Genomic DNA, 25,660 nt, shown 5'->3' on the forward strand with positions numbered 1-25,660 from the left:
CACGCACACACAAAGTAGGCATTAGCCACTTTTTTGTTTTTGAGTTAGAAACTTTTCAAAATACCCAAATTCTGGCAGAAAATTATCCAATAAAGAATTCAATGAACTAAGAATACACAGATAACTAAACAATTAGGAAAATGATGAAAAGTGAGAATTATCAATAAAGAGAAATTATGAAAATGACTAAATAGATTCAGAAAGCTTAGTAACACAATTAGTTCACTAGAACAGTTCAGCAAAACACTTAAGCAAAAGATTCAATGAATATAAAGGTGGGTCATCTGAAATTACTCAATAAGACAATTTAGGGGGGGAAAATGAAGGATATGAAGAAAGTCTGAGAAACTTACAAGATATCATCAAGTAGACCAACTAAGGGATCATGAAAATTTCAGAAGTGAAGTCAATGGGACAAAGGTGAGTTGCTCACTGCCTTGCTGTTGCTGAGACTGGCTTTGAACTCACAATCCTGTCTCAGTCTCTTAAACTGCTGGGATTACAGGCGTGTGCCACCATGCCCAGCTGTTGATGGATTTTTTTAAGAATGTAGTGAGTACATATAATGGAATACTATTCAGTCTTTAAAAGGGAAATCCTGCCATTTGCAACAATATAGATAAACCTGGAAAACACTATGCTTAACAAAATAAGTCAAGCACAAAAAATAAAAAATACTGCATCATCTTACTTACATATGTATAATGTCAAACTTACAAAAATAGAATAGAATGGTGATTGCCAGGGGTTGGTACATGGTGATGCTGGTCTAAGAGGTGCCCAGGGTACAGAACTTCAGTTTTCAAAGATAAGTTCTGAGTATGGCAGTGACTTTTTAGATACAAGGTCAAAGGCAAAAAATTATGAAATAATGAATAACTTGAACTTCATTAAAATTAAAAACTCTGTTCTCTTAAGATAATATTAAAAGAATGGAAGAAAAATCATACACTGGGAAGAAATATCCTCCAAAGACACAACCTGACTAATCCTGAGAACATATCAGATATGCCCAAACTGAAACATATTGTGCAGAAAAGCTCACCTACACTCTGCAAGAGTCAATATCAAAAGATAAAGAAAGGTAAAGAAACAATTCAAGATTAAAGAAAACTAATGATACACGATAAATGCCATGAGTGATCCTGAAGAGACCCAGAAGCAGGATGTGGTGGTGCATACCTGTAGTTCCACCTATCTGGGAGAATGAAGCAGAAAAATGGCTTGAAGTCAAGCATGGCAGCACACGCCTATAATCCCAGCCGCTCAGGAGGATGAGGCAGGAGGATCATGAGTTAAGCCTGCCTCAACAATTTACAGAAGGCCTAAGCAACTCAGTGAGACCCTATTCCTAAATAAAAAATAAAAATAAATAAAAAGGACTGGAGACATGGCTCAGTGGTTAAGCGCCCCTGAGGGTTCAATCCCTGGTCCCCCTAACCCAAAAACAATCACAAAAAAAGATGGCTTAAGTCTAGCCATTTGAGAACAGCCTGGGCATCATAGCGAATCTTTGTCTCAAAAAAAAAAAAAAAAAAAAATCTAATAAAATTCCTGAATATTGCTAAGCTTTATACTTATTCTTAGGAAGTACACGCTTATGAATTTTTTGTACCTCATTCTAAATAGTACAGAAAAAAAGTACATGGGGGGAAACAAATGTAGCAAAATGTTAACAATTGGTGAAAACTGAGTAAACAGTAAACAGGAGTTCTTTGTATTATTTTTGCAACATTTCTATAAATTTGAAACTATTTCAAAATAAAAAAGTTTTAAAAGAAGTACAAGGCTAGTAGACCAATTTTAGCTTACTGAAAGGAGAAGTTATTCAAGACTAAATAGCACCTTAAAAGAAAAAAAATCACTTATCAAGCAAACCCAAATCTTGTGGCATCTTAAAATTAGGGTTACCCTTAAACATAAAATAAAAACAATGGTTTTTCAACTGTAAAGACAGGAAAACACTGCCATCTGAGGAAATTTTTTCACTGTAACAAAATTGGCTCACCAGCTTCATAGAAGACATTAATAATATAGATAATAAAATTCTGAAATAAGGACTCCTCCCCCAAACCACTCTTTAATCAAAAGCAAGCAAAAAAGTTTTTTTAAAAAATGTGTTTTCAGTGCTGGAGACTGAACCCAAGGTCTCATATATATTGGGTAAGTGTTCTACCACCGAGCTACATTCTCAGCTCAATAAAATAAATTTTAAATTTTTAACCAAAGGTTAATTGTATATCTCATCTACTCAGCAGTATTCCACACTTAATTAAATATTAATCCCTTGCTATTTACACTTTTGAAATTTTCAGCCTCAAAGAAATGATAAATGTTTGAAGTGATAGATGTCAATTATTCTGAGCTGGTTAATACATACTATATGTGCACTGAACATTACTGTACTCATACAGATATGCTATTAAGTCAATTTTTAAAATTTTTCAATTTCACCCTGTTTTACAGAAGCAGATCTAATAGGCCATAAACTCCAAAATTTATCATTATCAGATATTCTGAAGCTCTATGACCTAGGAAAACATTTTTTAAAATTTGATCTACAAATTTCCTACACCAAAACAATTAGGATAATTTTTTCTTACTGTCGTTGAATATAGTTTAAGGAATACAGTCCAGAGTATGACAATGCAGCAAAACTACCTCATCCTGTTTGTCCCCTGAAGTGAATTTCTGGTCCTTAATGTATTCTGTGCTTAGCTGAGATGAAGCCTCATGAAAGAACTCCAAAGAACTCCAAAGGCTAATTGAAACAGAAAAGGTGGAACTCAGTTTCCCTCCTCATATTTATTACCTTCCCATTGGAAAATAAAATGCTTTTATTTTACATAAGTAAATACATCTATTTTTATTAAAATCTGCAATTTAATAAATTTAACTCCTTCTTAGTATTAACGTGTTTAGCTAGTTTATACAACAAACTTTGAGAAGCTAAATGATACTGTTTAGCTAGTTAATACAACAAACTTTGAGAAGCTAAATGATACTAAGGGCAAGTAAAATATGACAACGCCTAAATCAAATGGCCACCTATAAAACTGATTTCTTGGAGGGTCTTGGGGGTACTAAGGATTGAACTCAGGGGCACTCGACTACTGAGCCACATCCTCAGCCCTATTTTGTATTTAAAGAAAGGGTCTCACTGAATTGCTTAATGCTTCACCATTGCTGAGGCTGGCTTTGAATTCATCCTGCATCAGCCTCCCGAGCCGTTGGAATTACAGGCGTGCGCTACCGCACCCAGCTCTACAAAATTGATTAATTTTAAAGCCACAATTAATACTATTAAAAGGAATTCAAAGTGTTGGGCATAGTGGTGCACACCTGTAATCCCAGCAACTCAAAGAGTTAGAGGCAAGAAGAGCCCAAGTTTTGAGGCCAGCCTCAGCAACTTATTAGCAAGGCCCAAAATAACTTAGCAAGACTCTGTCTCGAGATAAAAAATAAAAAGGGCTTGGGGATGTGGCTTAGTGCATAGGCACCCCTGGGTTCAATCCCCAATACTAAAAAATAAATCAATATATAATCTCTCTCTCTCTCTCTCTCTCTCTCTCTCTATATATATATATATATATATATATGCACATACATATATACATAAAAGTAACTCGATTCATTCCAAATACAGCTGGATTCATTTTGAGATCAATAATATGCAATTTAATGAAACAGTATGTCTTATGAAATAGATATATGTACATTTCTATAAAATTTAATTGAGGTGAGGGTAATAGCCCTTATTTCTTGTTCATAAGAAAATAAACTACAATTGGGGATACAGCATAGTGGTAGAGTGCTTGCTTAGCACATGCAAGGCCCTGGGCTCAATTCCAAATACAGCCAAAAAAAAGAAAAAAGAAAAAACTTATACAATCTTTCCAATAATCAATTTGCAAACACCCCTCAACCCACCTGACCCCAAAAAACCCAAAAATATACACTGATTCAGTGATTCATAAATCTGCATTATAGAAACACAAATGACCAGCATAAAGATATAAATAAAAATTCCATCATATTACTAACAGTTTCTTTTTAAACTGTAAACAACTTAAATACCTGATGATTAAAGTATAAGTATGAGAAAAACAACACTGAGATTTAGTATATGCCAGGCACCATTTTAAGGACTTGACATTTATCACCTTATTTGAACCTCATAACTATCCTATAACATGGCTTCCATTATACACATGAAGAAAAGCATGCAAAAGTCCAATCTCTTGTCCATGATATACATTTAGTAAGATTTAATCCCCAGCAGTCTGGTTCTAGAGCAAATTTGTTTAACCACTAATCCTATACTGCTATATTATGTCAATATAACACTTTAAAATTATTAAAATTTGTGTTATGGGTCAATATCCTCCAAGAAAAATGGCCCCAAGATAGAGCTAGACTGTAAAGGTAGGCTATAAATAAAAATGCAAAATATTTTTACAATCACATTTAAAATTACAGTTTATAATTACATAAAGATATGTTATGCATAAAAAGACTTGAAGGATACATATAGCCTAAGTTTAATAGTGACTTTCTCAAGATGTGAAAATTATTTTTTTTATTGGCCAAATTATAGTTATATTGTGTGCACATACAAATATGTAACAACAAATCCCACATTCATGTACAACTGTAATGCACTAATAAAAAATATGAAAAAGAAAATTATGTTTTCAGTGCTGGAGATTGGACCCTGAATATAGTACATGCTAGGCTCTACCACTGAGCTATACCCTAGCACAAAATTATGAAAAACTGCTAAACTTCATTGTTATTGTCTATATTTTTCCAATTTTCTAAAACAAATCACTTATTACTTTTGTTAGAAAATTTGCTAGGGCAGTACCAGGATTGCCTAGCCCACCTTTTTGAAAATATTTTGAAGCAGGATTCTCTCTAGGTTACCTAGGGCCTTGATAAATTGATGAGGCTGGTTTTGAATTTGCAATCCTCCTGCTTCAGCCTCCAGAATCACTGGGATTACAAATGTGGACCACCACACCCAGGTGGGAAACAATTTTTTTTTTTTTTAAATCTGCTTCTCACTAATGAGTCTATATACTGGTATATTTATGAAATCCTGTCATAATTTGTACATACAAAGCTCGATCAGCTCCAAAAGTCTGAGTTCCACAATCAGATTATCAACAACTAGGAAGAAAGGATTGGGAAAACAATTTTAAATGTCTACTCTAAGAAGTTTAATATATGACTTTGTTATCTGTATACATATTACCATCCTGGTTAAGAAACTGATATGATGAAAGGTTAAATAATTTGTCCTAAGTCTTACAACTAGTAAAGCCAGAATTTAAATATACTTTGTTTGCTTCAACAAAGTCTCAGTTGTAGGACGCCAGAAGGAAAAAAGCTGAAAATAACCTTTGACCAATTAATTTACTAAGAAAAAATAAATAAACTAATTAAGAATGAATAGCTCATCATAAATTGGTTAATGGCATAGAACTAGGAAAATTGGAAAATTCACTGAACTAGGATTTGTTTAAATGGGATTTTATTCCACAAAATTGGGCGAGTAACAATCTTTCATACTGTTTTGTTCTCTTTAAATTAGAGGATCTGAGCTAGGTGACTGTGTCATGTGCCTATAATCCCAGCACCTCAGAAGAATGAAGAAGGAAGACCAGAAGTCCAAAGCCAGCCTCAGCAATTTAGAGAGGCAAATTAGAAAGATCCTACCTCAAAATTAAAAAATAAAATAAAAAGGGCTTGGGATGTGGCTCCATGGTTAAGTGACCCTAGATTCAATCCTTGGTACCTAAATAAATAAATAAAATTAGAGAAGCATGACTCAGTGGTAGAGTGCCTGCCCAGTATGTGTGAATACCTGCTCAGCATGTTCCCCAGCATAAAAATAATAATTAAAAATAATTAAATTAAAGGATGAGAGCCAGACATGGTGGCCTATAACACCAGTGATTCAAAAGGCTGAGGCAGGAGGATCTCAAGTTCAAGGACAGCACTGGCAACTTAGAAAGACCCTATCTTACTTAAAACATAAAAGTAAAAAAAGGGGGGATTGGAGATGGATCTCAGTGGTGGAGTGCCCTGGATTCAATCCCCAGAACAAAATACATAAATCAATAATAATTAATATAATTACTATAATTATGACAATTAATTATAACATAACTATATATTATATGTGATACTAGAGGATGAATAGCTTTTCCTAATTCCTATAGTTCCCTTTTGGCTTAATTTTAGGAACTTTTATACTAAAAATATGATCCTCTCACTCGCCTCTACATATATACACCCATAAACATACATCCCCACTCAAATTAAGTCAGATAAAACATGTACTCTTATTTTAAAAGAATCTGAGAGCATACAACCCAAACAAACTACACACAAATTAATGTAGAAAAGTGCTTTTCCTGAAAAACCTTAACTTTTGACAGTAATAAGATTAAATACCTAAATGCTTGCTAAAACCTTCAGCCTGGTTGGAAGTGTAGCTCAGTGGCAGAGCACTCGCCTAGTAAGCACAAAAACCTGACTTTGACCTTCAGCACCAAAACAAAAATCCTGCTATATATAACTATAGCTATAAACTATAGCTAGGAAGCCTGACTTATTTTCTGATTCCAAAAGATTTTCTAATCTGCTCCATCTCCAAAAGAAAATATATTCCTTCCCCTATCCATAACAATAATTAACTTTATTCTAAATGCTCCAGAAAAGATCTTGGTCTCCCTTCAATTCCTTCTTTCATCAACAAGTCACCAAAATGAATGAATTCACCAAATGCTGGTGAGAATTAGAGCCAAAAGAATTCTCATTTTGGGGCTGGGGATGTGGCTCAAGCGGTAGCGCGCTCGCCTGGCATGCGTGCGGCCCGGGTTCGATCCTCAGCACCACATACAAAGATGTTTGTCAGCCGAAAACTAAAACAATAAATATTAAAAAGTAAAAAAAAAAAAAAAAAAAAAAAAAAAAGAATTCTCATTTTGCTAACTGGAATGTGAAATGATACAACACTTTTTAAGGCAGTATGGCAGTTTCTTACTAAGCTAAACATATCCTTACCTTATGATCTAGCAATCATGCTTCTTGGCACTTATTTACCTGAAGGAGTCAAAAATTTATGTCCATACAAAACATATTCAAAGATAATTTAAACCAGCTTTATTCATAACTGCCAGAACTTAGAAGCACCCAAGATATCCTCCAATAGGTATATGAGTAAATAAATTGTGGTACATCCAGACAAATGTAACATTATTCAGCACTGAAAAGAAATAAAAAACTATCAAGCCACGAAAATACATGCTAGAGTCTTAAATGGGTATTACTAAGTAAAAGAAGCCAACATGAAAAAGACTAGAGTTTATTACTGCAGCTACAGAATTCTAGGCAAGGAAAACTATGAAAGTCCAAGGTTGTCAAGAGGGAAGAAAAGGACAGAGGATGAATAAGTGGGAGAAAAAGAAAATGATAAATAAGCAGAGCGCATACAGGATTTTTTAGGGCACTGAATTATTCTGTATAAAACTACAACAGATACATGTCATACATTTGTCCAAGCCCACAAAATGTCCAACACAAGAGTGGACCCCAAGGTAAACTAAGGACTTTGGGTAATAATGATGTCAATGTAAGTTTACCAATTTTAAACACATGTACCCCTCTAGTAAGGGCTGTAAATGATAGGAGGAAGCTATGCATGTGTATAGGGATATACAAGAAATCTACTTTCTATGCAATTTGAATGTAAATTTAAAATTGTTCTAAAAATTGATGTTTTTTTATACAAATTCTTTTATTTTTTAGGTATAAATGGACACAACACAATGCCTTTATTTTTATGTGGTGCTGAAGATCTAACCCAGGTCCCACCCGTGCTAGGCATGCTAGGCGAGTGCTCTACCACTGAGCCACAATCCCAGCCCAGGTTGTTGTTTTTTTTTTTTTTTTTTTTTTAAAAAGGCTTAGACTTCCAACTATGCCATTATGAGAAAGTGAACAAATTCTTATCTCAAAACATTCAACTACAAAATTACCTATGTGTGTGTTTAAATTCTACTTCTGGGGCTCAGGAAATTAGCCAAAGACAAATTAATTGAGACACATTTAATAATAACACCCCAAAAAAGGTAGAACTGTGGGTATGAACAATGAAGTCTATGGCTTTTTTGCCTAAGGCTGCTCCCATTTCCTATCTTTACCTTCACAGCTTGGTTGGCAAGGGTAGTTTGACCTGGATGAAGTAGCTGGGAAAAACAGCACACTTGCTGCCAGAGAGGGTGGTTCTGAGAATGAGGCACAGAGGCTAAAAAACCAAGGCCTCACTGACAATAAAAGAGATGAACAGAGCAAATATATTCTGGTAGCCCAAGGACACAGTTCTACCACAGACCAGTTTGGTCTAACCAACTCTGATTAGCATTATTTTTTTTTTCCCCAAATAGGCATATACTGGGGAGAATGTTCCAAATATTTTTAACTGATGAAGCTGGATTCAAAGAAAACCTATTGGAGACCATTGTTTTAAGTACTATGTAGAAAAAGAGAATTCTGTGAAAAAGTTTTCTCATCTATAAAATGGTAATATAACATTCCCTAAAATGACATAATACTTAAATAATGTAAAATAATAGTTTTGAAAAACACCTAGTTATGTAGTTATGTCTGGATACACAAGAGGTATATACCATGCTATAGGGAATAATAATTTCCTGAAGACATCTTAATGGATGTTAAGATAATCAGAATAGGTGTGGCAGCGCTTGCTTGTAATCCAAGTAGCTTGGGAGGCTGAGGCAGAAGAGGACTGCAGGTTCCAAGCCAGCCAGAGCAATATAGTGAGGCTGTAAGCAACCTAGTGAGACCCTGTCTCAAAATAAATAATAAAAAGGGCTGGGGATGTAGCTAAGTGACTAAGTGCCCCTGGGGGTTCAGTCCCTTGTACAAAAAAAAAAAAAAGATAATCAGAGAAGTTTTTAATGAAGATTTGAAAAATAAAGAGGAAAGACCAATGTGAAAAGAGAAAGAGCTAAAGGGCGTTGTAGTCATTAAAATTTGAGGCCAAGACTGTCTGCCTCAGAATAAGAAGACAGAATGGTTAAAATTTAGAATGAAAATAAACAAGAAAATTGTGTTAAGACAGGCTCTAAAAGAGTTAAATTTTTAAATGTCATCACAAGTCCAGGTGTATGTGAGAAAAGTGATGTTATAAAGAAGAACGTTGTAGGGGAAAAAGTGAGTTCAGCTTTGACAAACTGGCATAGAAATGCTAGCTGACATAGAAGTGAAAATATAAAGCAGGCAAATTGAGAAAAAAATGCAGGAATAATGGTTTTCAACCCTAGATCTTTTTCAACTATTCAAACTAATTTCTACCTGCCAAATCTTGCCTACTTGGCAGACACTAGATTTCTTTTTCTTTTTTTGAAGTTCTGAGATCAAACCGAGAGGCACTTAACCATTGAGCAATATGCCTGGCCCTTTTGTTGTTGCTTATTTATTTATTTATTTATTTATTTATTTATTTATTTATTTATTTATTTTTTAGGTACCAAGCATCGAACTCAGGGGCACTTGAACACTGAGCCACATCCCCAGCCCTATTTTGTATTTTGTAATAGGGTCTCACTAAGTTGCTTAGTACCTTGCTTTTGCTGAGGCTGGCTTTTAACTCCATGATCCTCCTGCCTCGGCCTCCTGAGCTGCTGGGATTACAGGCATGCGCCATCACACCCTGCCCTTTTTTATTCTGAAAAAGGGTTTTGCTAAGTTGCTTACACTGACCTCAAATTTAGGATCCTCCTGCCCAGCCTCCCAAGTAGCTGGCATTACAAGCTCTGCTACCAGGCCCAGTTGAGACACCAGATTTCTTAAAGAACCCTGGCTCTGGCCATTGTTTTTCTAATCTGTAAAACACAGAAGTACACACCAAAAGCCTTTGGGAGTGGTATTATGTGAACTAATGTTTCATATTGGCATATCTCTTCTCATGCACACTTCAAGAGCATAGCTCCCAACAAAAAGTATCTGAGGTTCTGACTTCAGTTTCAACAATAACTACACATACACTTATACTAAAAGTTATAAGCAAGCTATAATAATTTTACATGAATTTGAATAATTATTAAAGACGACCTCTAGAAAACAGGAACTATGTTTTATTTTGCATACCATACCCTTCAGTAAACTAGTATCTAGGAAGTACTCCAATAATATGCAATGAAAGAATGAAAGAGAGTTTGCTCAACGTCTTCTGAATCTGAAAATCTAGGCATATATATTGAAAAAAGAATTGGACTGAAAAATAAAACAATGAACATAATCATCATAAGGTTAGTAACTAGCCAGTGCAGCAGTACACACTTTTAATCCTAGTGATTCAGGAGGCTGAGGAAGGAGGATTACAAACTCACGGCCAGGTCTCAAAAATAAAAAGGACTGGAGGTACAGGTTAGCGGTACAACACCCCTGGGTTCAATCCCCAGTGTTTAAAAAAAATAATAAAAAGAAAGAAAAAGTAGTAATTATATCCAAGAGAAAAAGAATACTCACTTAAATGAAATAGCATGGAAACATAACAACAACTGCTCAAAGAATGAAATAAATGTTAAAAGAAGGCTGAGAATAAAGACTGGTCTAAGATGGTCTACTTATTAATTGAATCTGTGGAATTAGACAAGATTCTGCATCTTTTAATCACCCTGTGAATGAAATTATTTTCTAACAGCAAATAAAAGTAAGAATTTAATATACTCTGCATATCTTTAATTCACACAATAATTGTCTCTCCCCCACTGTATTAATGAGGAAATTAAAACCATGGAGCTTCACTATGATTCTAGTCACAAAGCAAGTAAATAATCTACTTTTGTTTGTTTCCTAAGTGATCTAGAATGTGCATATGCTAAATTACAAGTTATAGGCAGGCACAGTGGCACACGCCTGTAATCCCAATGGCTCAGGAGGCTGAGATAGAAGAATTGTGAGTCCAAAGCCAGCTTCAGTAACACTGAGGTGCCAAGCAACTCAGTGAGACTCTGTCTCTAAATGAAATACAAAATAGGGCTGGGGATGTGGCTCAGTGTTCAAGTGCCCCTGAGTTCAATCCTCGGTACCAAAAAAGGAAGAATACTAAATTACAAGTTATGTTCTGAAAGCCAATAAAAAAATTCCACTTTTCTGATACCATATGAAATTCCCAGACAGAAATACCACTTATGTTAACAAACCGTAACTTTCCAAATCAAAAATTTAGATTTCTGAAAGTTAGACCTCAAGAATTGCTATGCTCTTCCAGGGTATCTTTCCCTTTTAATTCTAAAACAAATGTGAAATATTACAAATACCAGAAATATTTTTATCATTAACACACATCATTAGTCACATCATTAACGCACACTTACCCTTAATAAAACTGTTTTAGTAGTTTAAGCCACACATTATTTTGTAAAGAAAATGAAAATAAGAGTCACTGTACACGGATTAACAAGACCTCTGAAAGATACAAATTCCCTTAGGAGTTCCTTATAAACAAGTATTTAAAACTAGAAGATAGAAATAGAAAGGAATGATGGCACACACCCTGTAGTCCCATCTAATCCAAAAGCTCAGACAGGAAGATGGCAAGCTCTAGGTCTACCTGGATGACTTAAAAAGAACCTGTCTCAAATAAAATTTTTGTAGGAAGGATTGGTAATGTAGTTCAGAGGTAGAGCATTTGCCTAGTATGTGCAAGCCCCTGAGTTCAATCTCCAGCACTGTAAATTAAAAGACAATAAAAATAGAAGAAAACTAGAAAGTCATTTTAAATTTCCTTCCTGTGTTTCCTAAATCCAATTAGGAAACTAGTACTATTTTCCATAAAATTTACTAGATTTTATGATCATATGATGCTTAAAAATGCTAAGGCTATTAATGATTCATTTGTCCTAAAACAGAAAGATTCACCCCATTCCAAGCAAAAATTCAAAAGATCAGTCAGGATAGACTTACCCAGGTTTCCTTGCTCAATTGTCAGCACCACCTCATCCATCACCACAGCCCTGAAGTCCAGTTCCTCTTCACCACATTTGGACTTCAAAGCTCGTAAGATCTCTTTTTGGGGATAGTCTTCCCTGATACGACGATCTGTCAAAAACCACAACTTTGCAGCCACAGAGCTACACATCTTGATCTGCTTGTTCTTTCTCTTCTGGATTATTTCTTCTTGAATGTAAACTCTAGATGGAAAAAATATACATACAAATCAAGAAATCAAGTGCAAATCAAGGAATCTACTTGATGTTTGGATTTTATACACGCAAATGCTGAGTATACAAAACTATGCAATAACTATAATATAGTCATTATATAATAGCTAGGAATAAGGTAAAGATACTACGCCTTTTTTCATTTTCATTCAAATTAAAAATTATATACTAGTAAAAATATAGAAACTGGCAACTTTTCCAGAAATAAGATTTCTCTTTTGTCCTTTAAGGAAACTCTCACTGCAGCTTAACATTAATAATTTCAGTTGGTCACTTCAAAGAAAGGTGGGACATAAAGAAAGAACATAGACCAGTATATTGTCTAGCAATATACTTCAACTTGATCACCTCCTTTTCAGTTTTATTTCTTCACTCAAAATCAATCTCCTTCTTGACATGAAATAGACGAAATCCCAATCATCAACAAGATACCCCATATTTCCCATCAGTAGTCTCATTATGTATATTTTGTATCTGTAATTAGCTTAACATTCAATTTCCTTCCCATGCTTTGTAATAGTACAAAATGAGATAACAGCACTGATATTACTAGGTAATTAAATGCTGACATCACTTACGTAGTAATTTTAATCAAAAATAAATACAGAAGAAGCAAAAGGACTTTGAATAATCAAAGTAAATGCCCAGGTCCTCACACTAAATTTTGTCCATTTCAGTCAGAGAACACTATGCTCTTACTCAGTGTTTGTATTCTTTCTTCAAACAGAAATTTGGAAACTCAGTTTACTAGAATACAAAAAAAAAAGAGGACTTTTTTCACAGTGATAAAAAGTCACTAGATTTTGAGTAAGACAACAGTTTAAAGTTGTCTTCCTGGAAGGCAAAAAAATAAACAAAATGAGTCTGAGAATAAGAAGGAAGTTTTAAAAATTTTTTTAATTAAAAAAATTTCAGGGGTTTGGGGTTGTGGATCAGTGGTAGAGCACTTGCCTGGTATGTGTAAGGCCTTGGGTTCAATCCTCAGCACCACAAATAAATAAATTAATATATAAAGGTCCACTGACAACTAAAAATATGTTTTTAAAAAGTTTCAAGTACAGTTGTCCCTTGCTCTAGGTATCCAAGAGGTGGTAAAATTTGGTTCCCAGAACTCCACCCCTGCCTACACACCACATCCTACTCCCAGGTACAACAAAATACAGAGTTAAGTCCTTACATAAAACGGTATATTTTCATACAACTGTACACATTAGTGGGGATTAGATGCAGGGACACTCTACAACTGAGCTATATTCCCAGCCCTTTTTAATGTTTTTATTTTGAGACAGGGTCTCTAAGATACCAAGGCTGGCTCCAAACTTAGAATCTTTCTGCCTCAGCCTCCCAAATTGCTGCAAATACAAGCTTGCACCACTGGCCACACCCGGTCCTCCTGTAAACTTTAAATAATCTTTAGATTACTTATAAGATTTAATTCAGTATAAATACTATGTATGTAGTTGTTTTACTGTTTTGTTTAAAAATACCAAGAGTCTGTATGTTTTCAATACAATATTGACTGAATCTCTGGATGCAGAACCAGGGCATAGAGGGCTGACTACTATTCAAGTATTATCCCAGATAAGGTGGTAAAACTAACTCAAAAACAAAGGGTAAAGATTAGAGGATAGCAAAATCCAAAGGGATCAGCAGCTTCATGAAGAGCAGCAGCTATACTGGTCCTTCATGCACACCTCCACTCTCTCTCAGATATACAATTGGAAGGACCTGATCCTCGGAAATATGGTAAAACCAAACTCAACAGTGCATGTTGACCTACACCATGCCTGTGAAACTCACTCACCTACGCTATTCTCAATCGACCTATCCCTCAACCCACTTCCTCAAAGGTGTAAATAAGTCACTGATATTAAATAAGAAGGATATCTATTCTAAATATGATAATAACTTACACTAGTAAGGAACCATGCTCACAATAACATATTATACTCAATTCTGGTCAATCTGTAAATTAAAAATTATACTCTTTGTGTTATAGTTTGTGATGTTTAAACCTCATTAGAAGATGACTGCCAAGCTGGACATGGCAGCACAAACCCATTATTTCAGCTACTCGGGAGGTTGAGGCAAAAGGATGGCAAGTCTTACATCAGCATGGGCAACCTAGTGAGACCCTGGGTGATAAGAGTACCCCGATGCTGCTGTTGATGATGATTATGATGAAGAGGAAAAGGAAAAGGAAAGAGGGAGGAGGAGGTAGCAGGAGGAGATAATAATAATCACCAGATGTAATGAAATAAAATATGCGTTATGGGCCAAGTTCAAGACCAGCCTTGGCCACTTATTGAGATTACCCCATCTCAGCCAAGTGCGGTGGCACAGGCCTGCAATCCCAGCGGTTCGGGAGGCTAAAACAGGAATATCGAGATTTCAAAGCCAGGCTCAGCAAAAAGTGAGGCACTAAGCAAATCAGTGAGACCGTCTTTAAATAAAATACAAAATAAAACAGAGTTCAATCCCTGGTACCTGCCCCCCCCAAAGATTACCCTATCTCAAAATAAAAATGGCTGGGGGTGTAGTTCAGTGGTAAAGATTCCCCAGGTTCAATCCCAAGTATCAAAAGTAAAAAAAAAAAACACTTAAAATATCTGTATATTCAGTTATTAAAACTGCCATTAACCTCCAACACTCAAGCTATGTCAGTCCCTTCTCCCCTGACAATTGATTCTTGAGCCTCATCTCTTCACTGATGATTTAATTTGATTATGTGGTGGGCTTCCAACTAAGTGTGGCAGTTCTTACCCCAATAACAATCAGAATGAAACCTTATAACCATTGGCAACTAGGAAACAAAAATGTTTTGCTGATATTAATGTCAGCTGTTGAAAACTTCATGGATCCCAAATATTTCCAGTAATTCTGTAATCAGACAATACAAATATCTACCCACCCCCCTTGAATAGTACAACTTTCAGTCAACCTGTTTTTTCACGTGAAACCTCTAGTTGTCAGATAACTGTTGTAAGACGTCTGAATCATAACTATTGGGATTCCAATTCAAAATCTATCACCCAGGTCAAGTTCAAAGACTTGGGCCTGGCATCAGGTCTAGAAGCAGGTCTATACTCTGCTCTCTGATTTGCAATGGGTTAGAAGGAGCAGTTGTATAGGTTATAGCTTTCTTGCAGATGCCACACATAATCCCCAATTGCCATAAAGCTGGAAGAGGCCAATGGTACATTCCCAAGGAACTGCATTCCCTCAGCTCATTCTCAGGTCCCATGCAGGGCAAGGGGTACATTGTCTGCATACATGTGTGCCTAACATTCAAAGAGATGCTGTCAACACGACAGCTCTCGTGGATCTTCTCAATTTCCCTCTTTACTGGAAAAGGACTTCCTGACTTTAGATTGCAGAATGTCAAGTGATTTTATTTCTGGCATCTATACTCCATTTTCTTCACTCTAACACTTTGCCTGAATGCTAAATAAGATACACTTTTGTGATGTGGTTTTTTTATAAATCCAGTCAGAGCAGGTGGGGTACAGAGATGATCACTTCATACTACCTGACCAACGAGCTGAAAAGACTATAATGCATAGCTGCAAACTCAATCACTGCGGCAACTCCTGGCAGATTATGTATCTAGGAATATCATCTTGTTTAGTTTAATAGCTATACCTGACATCCTTGAGGACAACTCCATGTTTCTACACTGCAACCAACAACTATAGATTCAGATTTGGCTTCCTATCACCTTTCATTTTCTGTTTTGTTTTGTTTTTTGTGATACTGGGAATTAAACCAAGGAACACTTTACTACCGAGTTAAATCCTGCCCCTCTGCCTTTGTAAATTTTATTTTGAAACAGGGTCTCACTCAGGCTGGCCTTGAATTTGGGATCCTCCTGACTTGGCCTGCCAAGTAGCAGGGATTACTGGCATGTGCCACTGTGCCCAGCTTCATTTTCTGTTTTCTTTCCTTCCCCCCGCCCCCCCAGGGACACTTAACCACTGAGCCATATGCTCAGACCTTTTTTATTTTGAGACAGATCTTACTAAGAAGTAGTTTGGGGCCTCCCTAAATTGCTAATGATGGCCTAGAACTTGCAATCCCCTTGCTACTTAGCTTCTGGATCTGCTGGGACTACTGGAGTGTGCCACCACATGTGTTTACCTTAGGGCTATACTATCAGGATTCACATCTGAGACCCAGAAAGGCCCTTGAGCCAAACACAGTGACTAGAGCTCTTTCCTCTACCAGAGTCTTCCCAATCTCAGGCAGCCAACATCAAGTGGACACCTCACTCCACTGGCCACAGTATATCCATCCTTAATGAAATTTTAAAACATCTACTTTTCTACCTTTTCAACATTTTGATGTTGTCTGTATGTACTAACAGTAAGGAAAAATGGCTTGGATTATAGCTCAGTGGTTGAGTGCTTGCTTGCCTAGCATGGGTAAGGCACTGGGTTTGATCCTCAGCACCACATAAAAAAATAAAGAAAAAACTAGTAAGGAAAAAGGAAAAATAAATGCTGATAAGTCAGAAAGCATGCCGAGCACATTGGTGCACACCAGCACCAGGAGGTTGAGACAGAAGGATTGCAAGTTCAAGGCCAGGCTGGGCAACTCAGTGAGACTCTATCTTAAAATAAGAAGGACTGGGAATGTAGCTCAATGGTAGATCAACCCTGGGTTCAATCCCTAGTACCATTAAAAACAAACACAAAAATCTGGACAGCACAGTAAACCTATATAGTACAGAAGTTCACCAATAAAATGACAATCTTACTGATGATCCAGAATCGTAAAGTTTAAATGACATTCACAATTTTAAAAAATAGGAGCCAGATATGGAGACACGTGTCTATAATCCCCAAAACTCAGGAGATTTAGGCAGGAGGATCACAAGTTCAAGGCTAGCCTCAGCAATTTAGCAAAGCTGTCTCAAAATGAAAATAAAAAAGACTGGCAATGTGGCTCAGTGGTAAAGTGCTCATGTCAAATTCCTAATACCAAAAAATAAATAAAAGATGCAAAAGAGTCCCCTGTAAAATAGTTACTTTTCCTGGCACTTAAAGGAGTAAACTTGGGGGCTGGGGGTGAGGCTCAGTGACACAGCACTTGTCTAGAATGTGTGAGGCACTAGGTTCAATTCTTAGCACCACATATGAATAAACAAATAAATAAAAGGAGGAAACTTGATCATGTAATAAAGGTATCTGTAAGAAAATATTCTTCAGCAGTGTAAGATAAACGCAGCATTTACAAATGTCCATATACATACCATTTTCTCAGAATACGAACTCGTATCACTAACTCCTATTCTCTATTTTGTTATTTCTCCCAGAATATCAAGAAAAATAATACATAAATACTAAGGTGTCAAGTAAATACTATGGGGGAAAAATATCTTCTTTGAAATTAAAAAAAAAAAAACTCTACAAATAGAATTCACTTTTTTTTTTTTGGGGGGGGGAGGGACCATTTACAGGGGGTATTAAACCAAGGAGTGAGCTACACATCCCTACCCCTGTTTATTTTGACACAGGGTCTTACTAAGTTTCCCAAGCTAGTCTAAAACTTGAGATCCTCCTGCCTCTGCCTCCTAAATTGTTGAGATTACAGGTATGAGGCGCCAAACTCAGTGAGAATTTATACTTGTATAAAGTGGCACAACCTTTAATCTTAGTAGCTCAGGAGCTGAGGCAGAAGGATTACAAGTTTAAAGCCTGCCTCAGCAATTTAGTGAGGCCCTAAGCAATTAGGCAAGATCCTGTCTAAATAGTTAAAAAAGGTCTGGGGATGTGGCTCAGTGGTTAAGCATCCCTGGGTTCAATCCCTGGTACCAAAGCAAAAACAAAAACAAAAAACAGTCATCAAGAATAAAAATAACAAAAATTCTAGAGAGGATGTAGAGAAAAATTAATACTTTTACATTGTTGGTGGGATTATATTTTTTAAAAAATGAAAAAGAGGAGCGGGGGTTATGGCTCAGTGGTAGAGCGCTCGCCTACAACAGGCGAGGCCCTGGGTTTGATCCCCAAACACCACATAAAAATAAATAAAGATATTTTAAAAAATGAAAAAGAGTGTCTAGGTGCTTTAAAAGATATTTTAGAGAGTATTGCTTTAAATTATTTACTCTGATTTTTAATTCCCATTTAGACCAAACCTAAAGATATCTTTTTTCTACCTTACAAATTGTTTCAATAAGCATTCCAGTATCTAAAACTTATCACTTTCCCATCGGTTCAAATGTCCTTAATAAATAAAGGGGAAAGTTCAATGTTTGGAGTCAAAACCTTGTAATACCTTATGAGCATTTAGAATTTTATGAAAGGATTCATCTCTTCGCCTACAGAATAACAAATGAGACAGCATAGTATTTGCAACAAATACAGAGTAAAAGAAAAAGTTAAGGGCTGGGGATGTGGCTCAAGCGGTAGCGTGCTTGCCTGGCATGTGTGAGGCCCGGGTTCGATCCTCGCACCACATACAAACAAAGATGTTGTGTCCACCGAAAACTGAAAAACGAATATTAAAAAATTCTCTCTTTCTCTCTCACTCTCTTTAAAAAAAATAAATAAACAAAAGATATCGTGTCCAACTACAACTAAATTTAAAAAAGAAAAAGAAAAAAAGTACCTATAAGTGTACATCTGAAGATACTAAGATATTTTTTACTACCAGAAAAACCTTTAACTCCAGATAAGACCATAATGTATTAAGTCAGAACTCAACTGAAGAAAATAAATGTTGGGGCTGGGGTTGTGGCTCAGTGGTAGAGCGCTTGCCTTGCACATGTAAGGCACTGAGTTCAATCCTAAGCACCACATAAAAATAAAATAAAGATATTGTGTCCATCTACAACAAAGAAAGAAAGAGAGAGAGAGAGAGAGAGAGAGAGAGAAAGGAAGAAAGAGAGAGAGAGAGGAAGGAAGAAAGGAAATACATACACAGTTATCCTTCAGGAGCCAAGGGGGACTGATTCTAGGACCTCCCTTTCCTGTGAGATACCAAAATCCCCAAACGATCAAGTCCCACATATAAAATGGCATAGTACAGGCATATAACCTAAGCATATTTGCCCATATATTTTAAATCATATCTAGATTACCTATAATATCTAGTACAATGTAAATGTTATGTACATGTGTTATACTGTGTCATTTAAAGAATAATGACAAGGGGAAAAATCTGTATATGATCAAGTATTCTTTTTTTCTCAAATATTTTTAATCCAGGTTGGTGGAATCTACAGAAGTAGAATCAGGGATAGAGAGGGCTAACTGGATATAATATACTATATAATTTGTATACAATTCTATTATGATGTACACTAGAATAAAACCCCATTTGTAAATTGCTACAGACTTGATTTCAACGAAAACATTCAATTTTCCCATCCACTGGCTTTCAATTAATTTCCTTTCTTCTGACAGCTCTCCTGTACATAATCCTCAGAGCTGTGTTCCTAAATCCTGTTTTCTTCTCTGGAAAATCACCCTCATCCAGGTTTCAATTACTATTGAAACATGGATCCAATATTTCTTCCCAACCAGGAGCCTAAGACTGAATTTCAGATCTATTTAATCAGCCTACCAAGCACCCTAACTTAATGCCACCTACTATTGGCTCATTGGACTTACACAAAAGACACATAATTTTTTTTTTTCAATTCACATACCTGCTTCAGTGCCTGTATTCCCTGTTGCAGTATGTCAACTTGGTTAAGCTATGATGCCCACCTTTTGATCAAACACTGATCTACATGTTGCTGAATGTATTTTGTAGATGTGATTAAGCCTATAATCAGTTGACTTTAAATAAAAGATATTAACCTCCAAATGTGGAAGGGCCTCATCCAATCAGCTGAAGATTTTGCTATTGGGCAAAAACTAAAAAGAAAGAATTCTGCCTCAAGAGTCAGGACTCACAGACACCCTACCTGATTTCCAGTCTATTGGTCTGCCCAGCCAACTAACTCAAGACTCAATGTCAACTTGTTTTAGTTCACAGGTGGTCAGCTTTCTCTACAGATTGTGGACTTACCAGATAAACTATTAATCCTATCTCCTAATTACTTCAATTTTACTTTCTTTGGTGTCTAGTACATTCATCATATACCTAGAATACTATAAAAGCCTATGAACTAATCTTGTACTGCCTCTCACTTCCAATTTTCTAGACATACTGTATCCTCTTACGTTTCCTATTGCTTTGAATATACACTCACACTCACACACACACACACACAGTGTGTGTGTGTGTGTATGTGTATATATATACATATATACTCAAAACCAATCTACTTCAAAACTCTGAATTGAAATGTTTAATACATTTGTTAAGTTTCCCCTGACTCCTACAATCATCCTTCTTCTATGTTCGTACATTATCATTTACATATATGTGTGTGAATGTATATAAATGTATATTCCTTCTAGCACTATCACACTATAATACAGATTTTTTTTAAACAGGGATCTGCCAGTGCTATAAGATGAATTCTTAATTCATTATGTTTTCAAGCAAACTATCATCTTTTTTAAATGATTCTACTTCCTTACAAAATAAGTCACACTTGAAAGCATGTTCAAAAAATAAGCCTAAATTCTCAAACTAGGACCATAAGACATTCAGGGGGCTAGGACCCATCCATAAGACATTCAGGGGGCTATGAACATTTTTCCTAATTTTTTAAAACATCTTTTAGTTGTTGATAGACCTTTATTTTATTTATTTGTATGTGGTGTTAAGAATTGAACCCAGTGCCTCATGTATGCTAGGCAAGCACGCTGCCACTGAGCCACAACCCCAGCCCCTTTCCTATAATTTTTATTACACAGAATTGAAAAAGTTTTGGCCCTATTTCCCCAATATTGTTAAATCTTATTATAAACATGAATTACACTTTCTTGTCTATTCTCAGAAATAGCACTAAGATATATAATAGAAGCACAATGTATGAAAATGTTGAATGACTACATGCCTTATTAAAATTCAGATACTGGGCTAATTTACTGAGCACTTTCATAAATGCTATTTCAACTCAACCTTAGGCAGTATAATAACCATTTTATAGATTAAGAAACTGCACAGTGTTAAGAAATTTATAAAATACTAATAACAGCATTAAGTAACACAGTCTGGATTTCAGGAGAGTTTCAATTCTAGATCCCAAGAGTCTCCCTTCAAATCATACTATGTATTAATTGGCTTAGTAAATTTTTACCTTTTAATGCCAACTTTACAACATTTCAGGTCTTGGCTAAAGAGCCATTTATCAAGGTTTGTTTCCTCATCACTGAGTTCTAATACAATTCTTTTCAACACACAAAACAAAATTTCATGTGTATAAAATGTTAATGGTTCCTTTACTCTAACAAAAGTCTATCAGAAGTAGTCTGTGGATGTAGCTCAGTGGTAGAGTACTTGCCTAACAAAAGACCCTGAATTGAATTCCCTTGTACCAGGAAAGAAAAACAACGAAAGTATATATGAATTATTGTTAGAACTTAGAGAGAAAAGGGATAGGGACAAAAGAAAGATAAGTTAAAGGAAACCACCCATCTTGATTGAGGGAAGGAGAGAAAAACTTCTTTGCAGTTCTTTTAAGTAAGGTGCAAAAATTACAGCAGCACAATTCACAATAGCCACTTTATGGAACCAGCCTAGGTGTCTGTCAACAGATGAACAGATCAAGAAAATGGTATTCAGACACAATGAAACCTTACTCAGCCAAAAAAAAAAAAAAAAAAAAAAAAAAAAAGAATGAAATCACCAGGCATTGTGGCCCACACCTGTAATACCAGCCATTTGGGAGGCTGAGGCAGGAGAACCACAAGTTCAAGACCAGCCCCAGGAACTTAGCAAAACTCTCCCATAAATTTTTTTTTTTAAAAAGGTTGCATAGCTCAGTGGTAAAATGGCCCTCCCTGAGTACAATCCCCAGTACCCCTCCCAAAAAAAAAAAAAAAAAAAGAAAGAAATTAAGTCATTTGCTGGTAAATGAATGGAAACTGAAGAATAATATTCTTATTATTTATATATATAAATATTAGTTGTAGTTGGACACAATACCCTTACTTTTTTATTTATTTATTTTTATGTGGTGCTAAGGATCAAACCTAGCGCCTCACACATGCTAGGTGAGTGTTCTAAAGCTGAGCCACAACCCCAGCCCTGAAGAACAATATTCTAAGTGAAATAAGCCAGACTCAAAAGTCAACGATCAAATTTTTCTCTTAAATGAGGAAAGTTGGGGGGGGGGGAGAAGGAATAAAAAAGTGTGTGGGGGGGTGTGTCACAAAAATGGAAGGAAGACCAATAGATAAAAGGAACTGATAACAGAGGAGGAAGAATGGAATGTCCATATAGAAATGTATCACAATGAATCCCACTTATATATATATATCATTATAATATACTAATTGAAATAAATAGTAATAAAAAGGAAAATCAGTAGAACGAAGCAATCAGATAGAGGAGGATGGGTGGGAAAGGGAGGTCCTAGGAAATGAGACTGATCAAATTATGCTAATTTAGCATACTGAAACCCACTATTACATAACACACCAATAAAAAACTGAAAATAAAATATAATGAAAGATGCAGAAAATGAATAACACATTGAAATCTCAGGGGTAGAGTCTCAGAAATAATCAAGTGATGGCTCAGTTATCTCATGTCCACTAAAAACGTTCACCAATATATGACCACACAAAAGAAAAGTCCCTTTGAAACTTAGAAAATTATTATGTAATCTTATTGTCATTTAAAGTAATATCACTTGATTTAGATGTTTTTAAGTCTATAAAATGCCATTTTCCTTACCACATTATTTTTTGTAATAGAGATTGAATCCAGGGGTGCTCAACCACTGAGCCATACTCCCAGACCATTTTGTTTTTTGAGATAGGATCTCACTAAATTGCAGAGGCTAACTTTGAATTTGCAATCTTCCTGCCTCAGCCTCCCAAGTTGCTGGGAATACAGGCACGCATCACTACGCCCAATACCACATTAATTTAAAGGTAGATAGGATGCTGAAAAATAAGGAGCATGACACTAGATATTAATCAAAGTTAACTTAAACAGCAATAGAAAAGAAATGTATGACCACTAATATCCCCTTACACTCAAGAGTATACCTCAAAAAGAGAGCAAACATATAATTTCTAAGTTTCATTTTACATTCATTTATTTTCTCCTTTCAGATAGTTCTTATAATACCCTTTTTTTCCCTAAAGGCAACTGTACACATGATTATATACATAACCATTTTTCTATCCAAACTCAATGTGGTCCCTTTATCAAAAGACTGGTAAAACATGAAATGTTTAGGGCTGGGGCTGGGGCTCAGTGGTAGAGCGCTCACCAGGCATGCATGAGGCACTGGGTTTGAGCTTTAGCACCATTTAAAAATAAAATATTGTGTCTATCTGCAACTTAAAAAAAAACACAAATGTTTACACAAAAGCAGAAAAGGTAATTAAGGAAAGGCAACACTTAGAAATATGTAGATAAAGTTGGACTCAATGGCTCACATCTATAATCCCAACAACTTGGAAAGCTGAGGCAAGAGGAGATTATAAATTCGAGGACAGCCTTAGCAATTCAGCAAGACCCTGTCTCAAAATAAAAAGGGGGGCTGGGGTTCTAACTCAGTGGTAGAGTGCTTGCCTCACATGTGCGAGGCACTGGGTTTGATCCTCAGCACTACATGAAAATAAATAAAATAAAAGCACTGTGTTCATCTAAAACTAAAAATATTTAATTAAAAAAAAAAAAGGGTTAGTTTTAGCCGGGCATGGTGGCACACGCCAGTAATCCCATGGGCTTGGGAGGCTGAGGCTGGAAGATCGAGAGTTCAGAGCCAGACTTAGAAAAAGCTAAGCAACTCAGTGAGATCCTATCTCTAAATAAAATACAAAAAGGGCTGAGGATATGGCTCAGTAGTTTAATGCCCCTGAGTTCAATCGCTGGTACCCCCCGCCCCCGCCAAAAAAAAAGGTTAGCTTTAAAAAAAATGAATAAAAAAAAAAAAAGACGGTTCAACGGTAAAGTACCCCTGTGTTAAAAAAAAAAAAAGATGTGACCCAGTTATCCCACTCCTTGGTATATACCCAAAGGACTTAAAATCAGCATACTATTGTGATGCAGGCACATCAGTGTTTGTAGCAGCTAAATTCACAATAGCTAAACTATGGAACCAACCTACAACCTGCTCCTTAACGGATGAACGGATAAAGAAAATATGATATACATACACATGGAATATTACTCAGCCATAAAGAAACAATGAAATTAGGGCATTTGCCAGTAAATGGATGGAACTGGAGACTTACAATGTTAAGTGAAATAAGCCAGTCCCAAAAAGCCACAAGCTGAATATTCTCTCAGATATGTAGATGCTAACACACAACAAGGGAGGGTAGGGAAGGGAAGAATAGACATTCAATGGATTAGACAAAAGGAATGAAAGGAAGGGAGGAAGGATGGAATTGGAAAGACAGTAGAACCAACTGGACAAAAACTCTCCTATGCTTATATATGAATACATGACCAGTATAACTCCACATCATGTACCACAAGAATGGGATTCTAATTAGAATAAGTTATACTCCATGTATGTATATGTCACAATACACTCTACTAGGGTGGCGTTGTGGCTTAGAGGTAGAGCACTTGCCTAGCATGTGTGAGGCATAGTTCCACATAAAAATATTGTGTCCACTTATAACTAAAATATAAATATTTTTATATACTCTACTGTCATGTATACCTAAAAAGAACAAATTAAAAAAAAGAAAATCGTGAATAAGTACCTATAGTTTCCACTTTTTCAAAGAAACACATTTAGGAGAAATGCAAAACAATGCACACAAGTGAGAAGTTAAAAATATTTTCATTTGCCAGGCTCAGTGGCGAACGCCTGTAATTCCAGGTAAGGCAGGAGGATTGCAAGTTCAAGACCAATCTCAGCAGTTTAGCAAGGCCCTAAGGACTTAGTAAGACCCTGTCTCAAAAATAAAAAACATTTAAAAAGGTGGGGGGGAATAGAGGATGTGACTCAGTGGTTAAATGATCCTGTGTTAGAGTCCGTAAACAAGTCAAGATGGCGCCTGGCATTTTGCCAGCGAGCCATTAAGTGTGGAGATTCCTTATTGGTTGACTGCTGTATCTAGTTTATGTTAATTAAGATAAGCTGTGTGGAATGTATATATACCCCTCCTGTCCTACAATAAACGGCTCCCACTCCTGCTGTATCAATGTACACAAGTTGTTCGTCACCCCCCGGTTATTTTGCTGCAGCTGGACTGCGGCAATCCTTTGGTTCAATCCCTGGTACTATTTAAAAAAAAATTTTTTTTGTTTACATTTCATAAAAATACTTTCACCATACATTTTATATTTTTCTCATTTAATCA

At 35.9% G+C, this 25,660-nt stretch overlaps 1 protein-coding gene across 7 annotated transcripts in view; it reads right to left on the reverse strand.

Annotated features, from left to right (window-relative positions):
• Positions 1 to 25,660, reverse strand: part of Rimklb (ribosomal modification protein rimK like family member B) — an 83,042-nt gene that overhangs the window by 33,388 nt on the left and 23,994 nt on the right. For all 7 annotated transcript variants that reach the window (XM_058580508.1, XM_058580507.1, XM_058580505.1 and 4 more), the window contains exon 2: positions 12,004 to 12,230. In XM_058580508.1, coding sequence (XP_058436491.1) covers positions 12,004 to 12,178 — 175 coding nt within the window. In that variant the 5' untranslated portion in view covers positions 12,179 to 12,230. The remainder of the gene's footprint in view (positions 1 to 12,003; positions 12,231 to 25,660) is intronic.

The sequence above is a fragment of the Marmota monax genome, unplaced genomic scaffold (assembly GCF_021218885.2).
Source record: "Marmota monax isolate L192 unplaced genomic scaffold, Marmota_monax_Labrador192_F-V1.1 WCK01_AAM20220418_F8-fsc00315, whole genome shotgun sequence".
NCBI lineage: Eukaryota > Metazoa > Chordata > Mammalia > Rodentia > Sciuridae > Marmota > Marmota monax.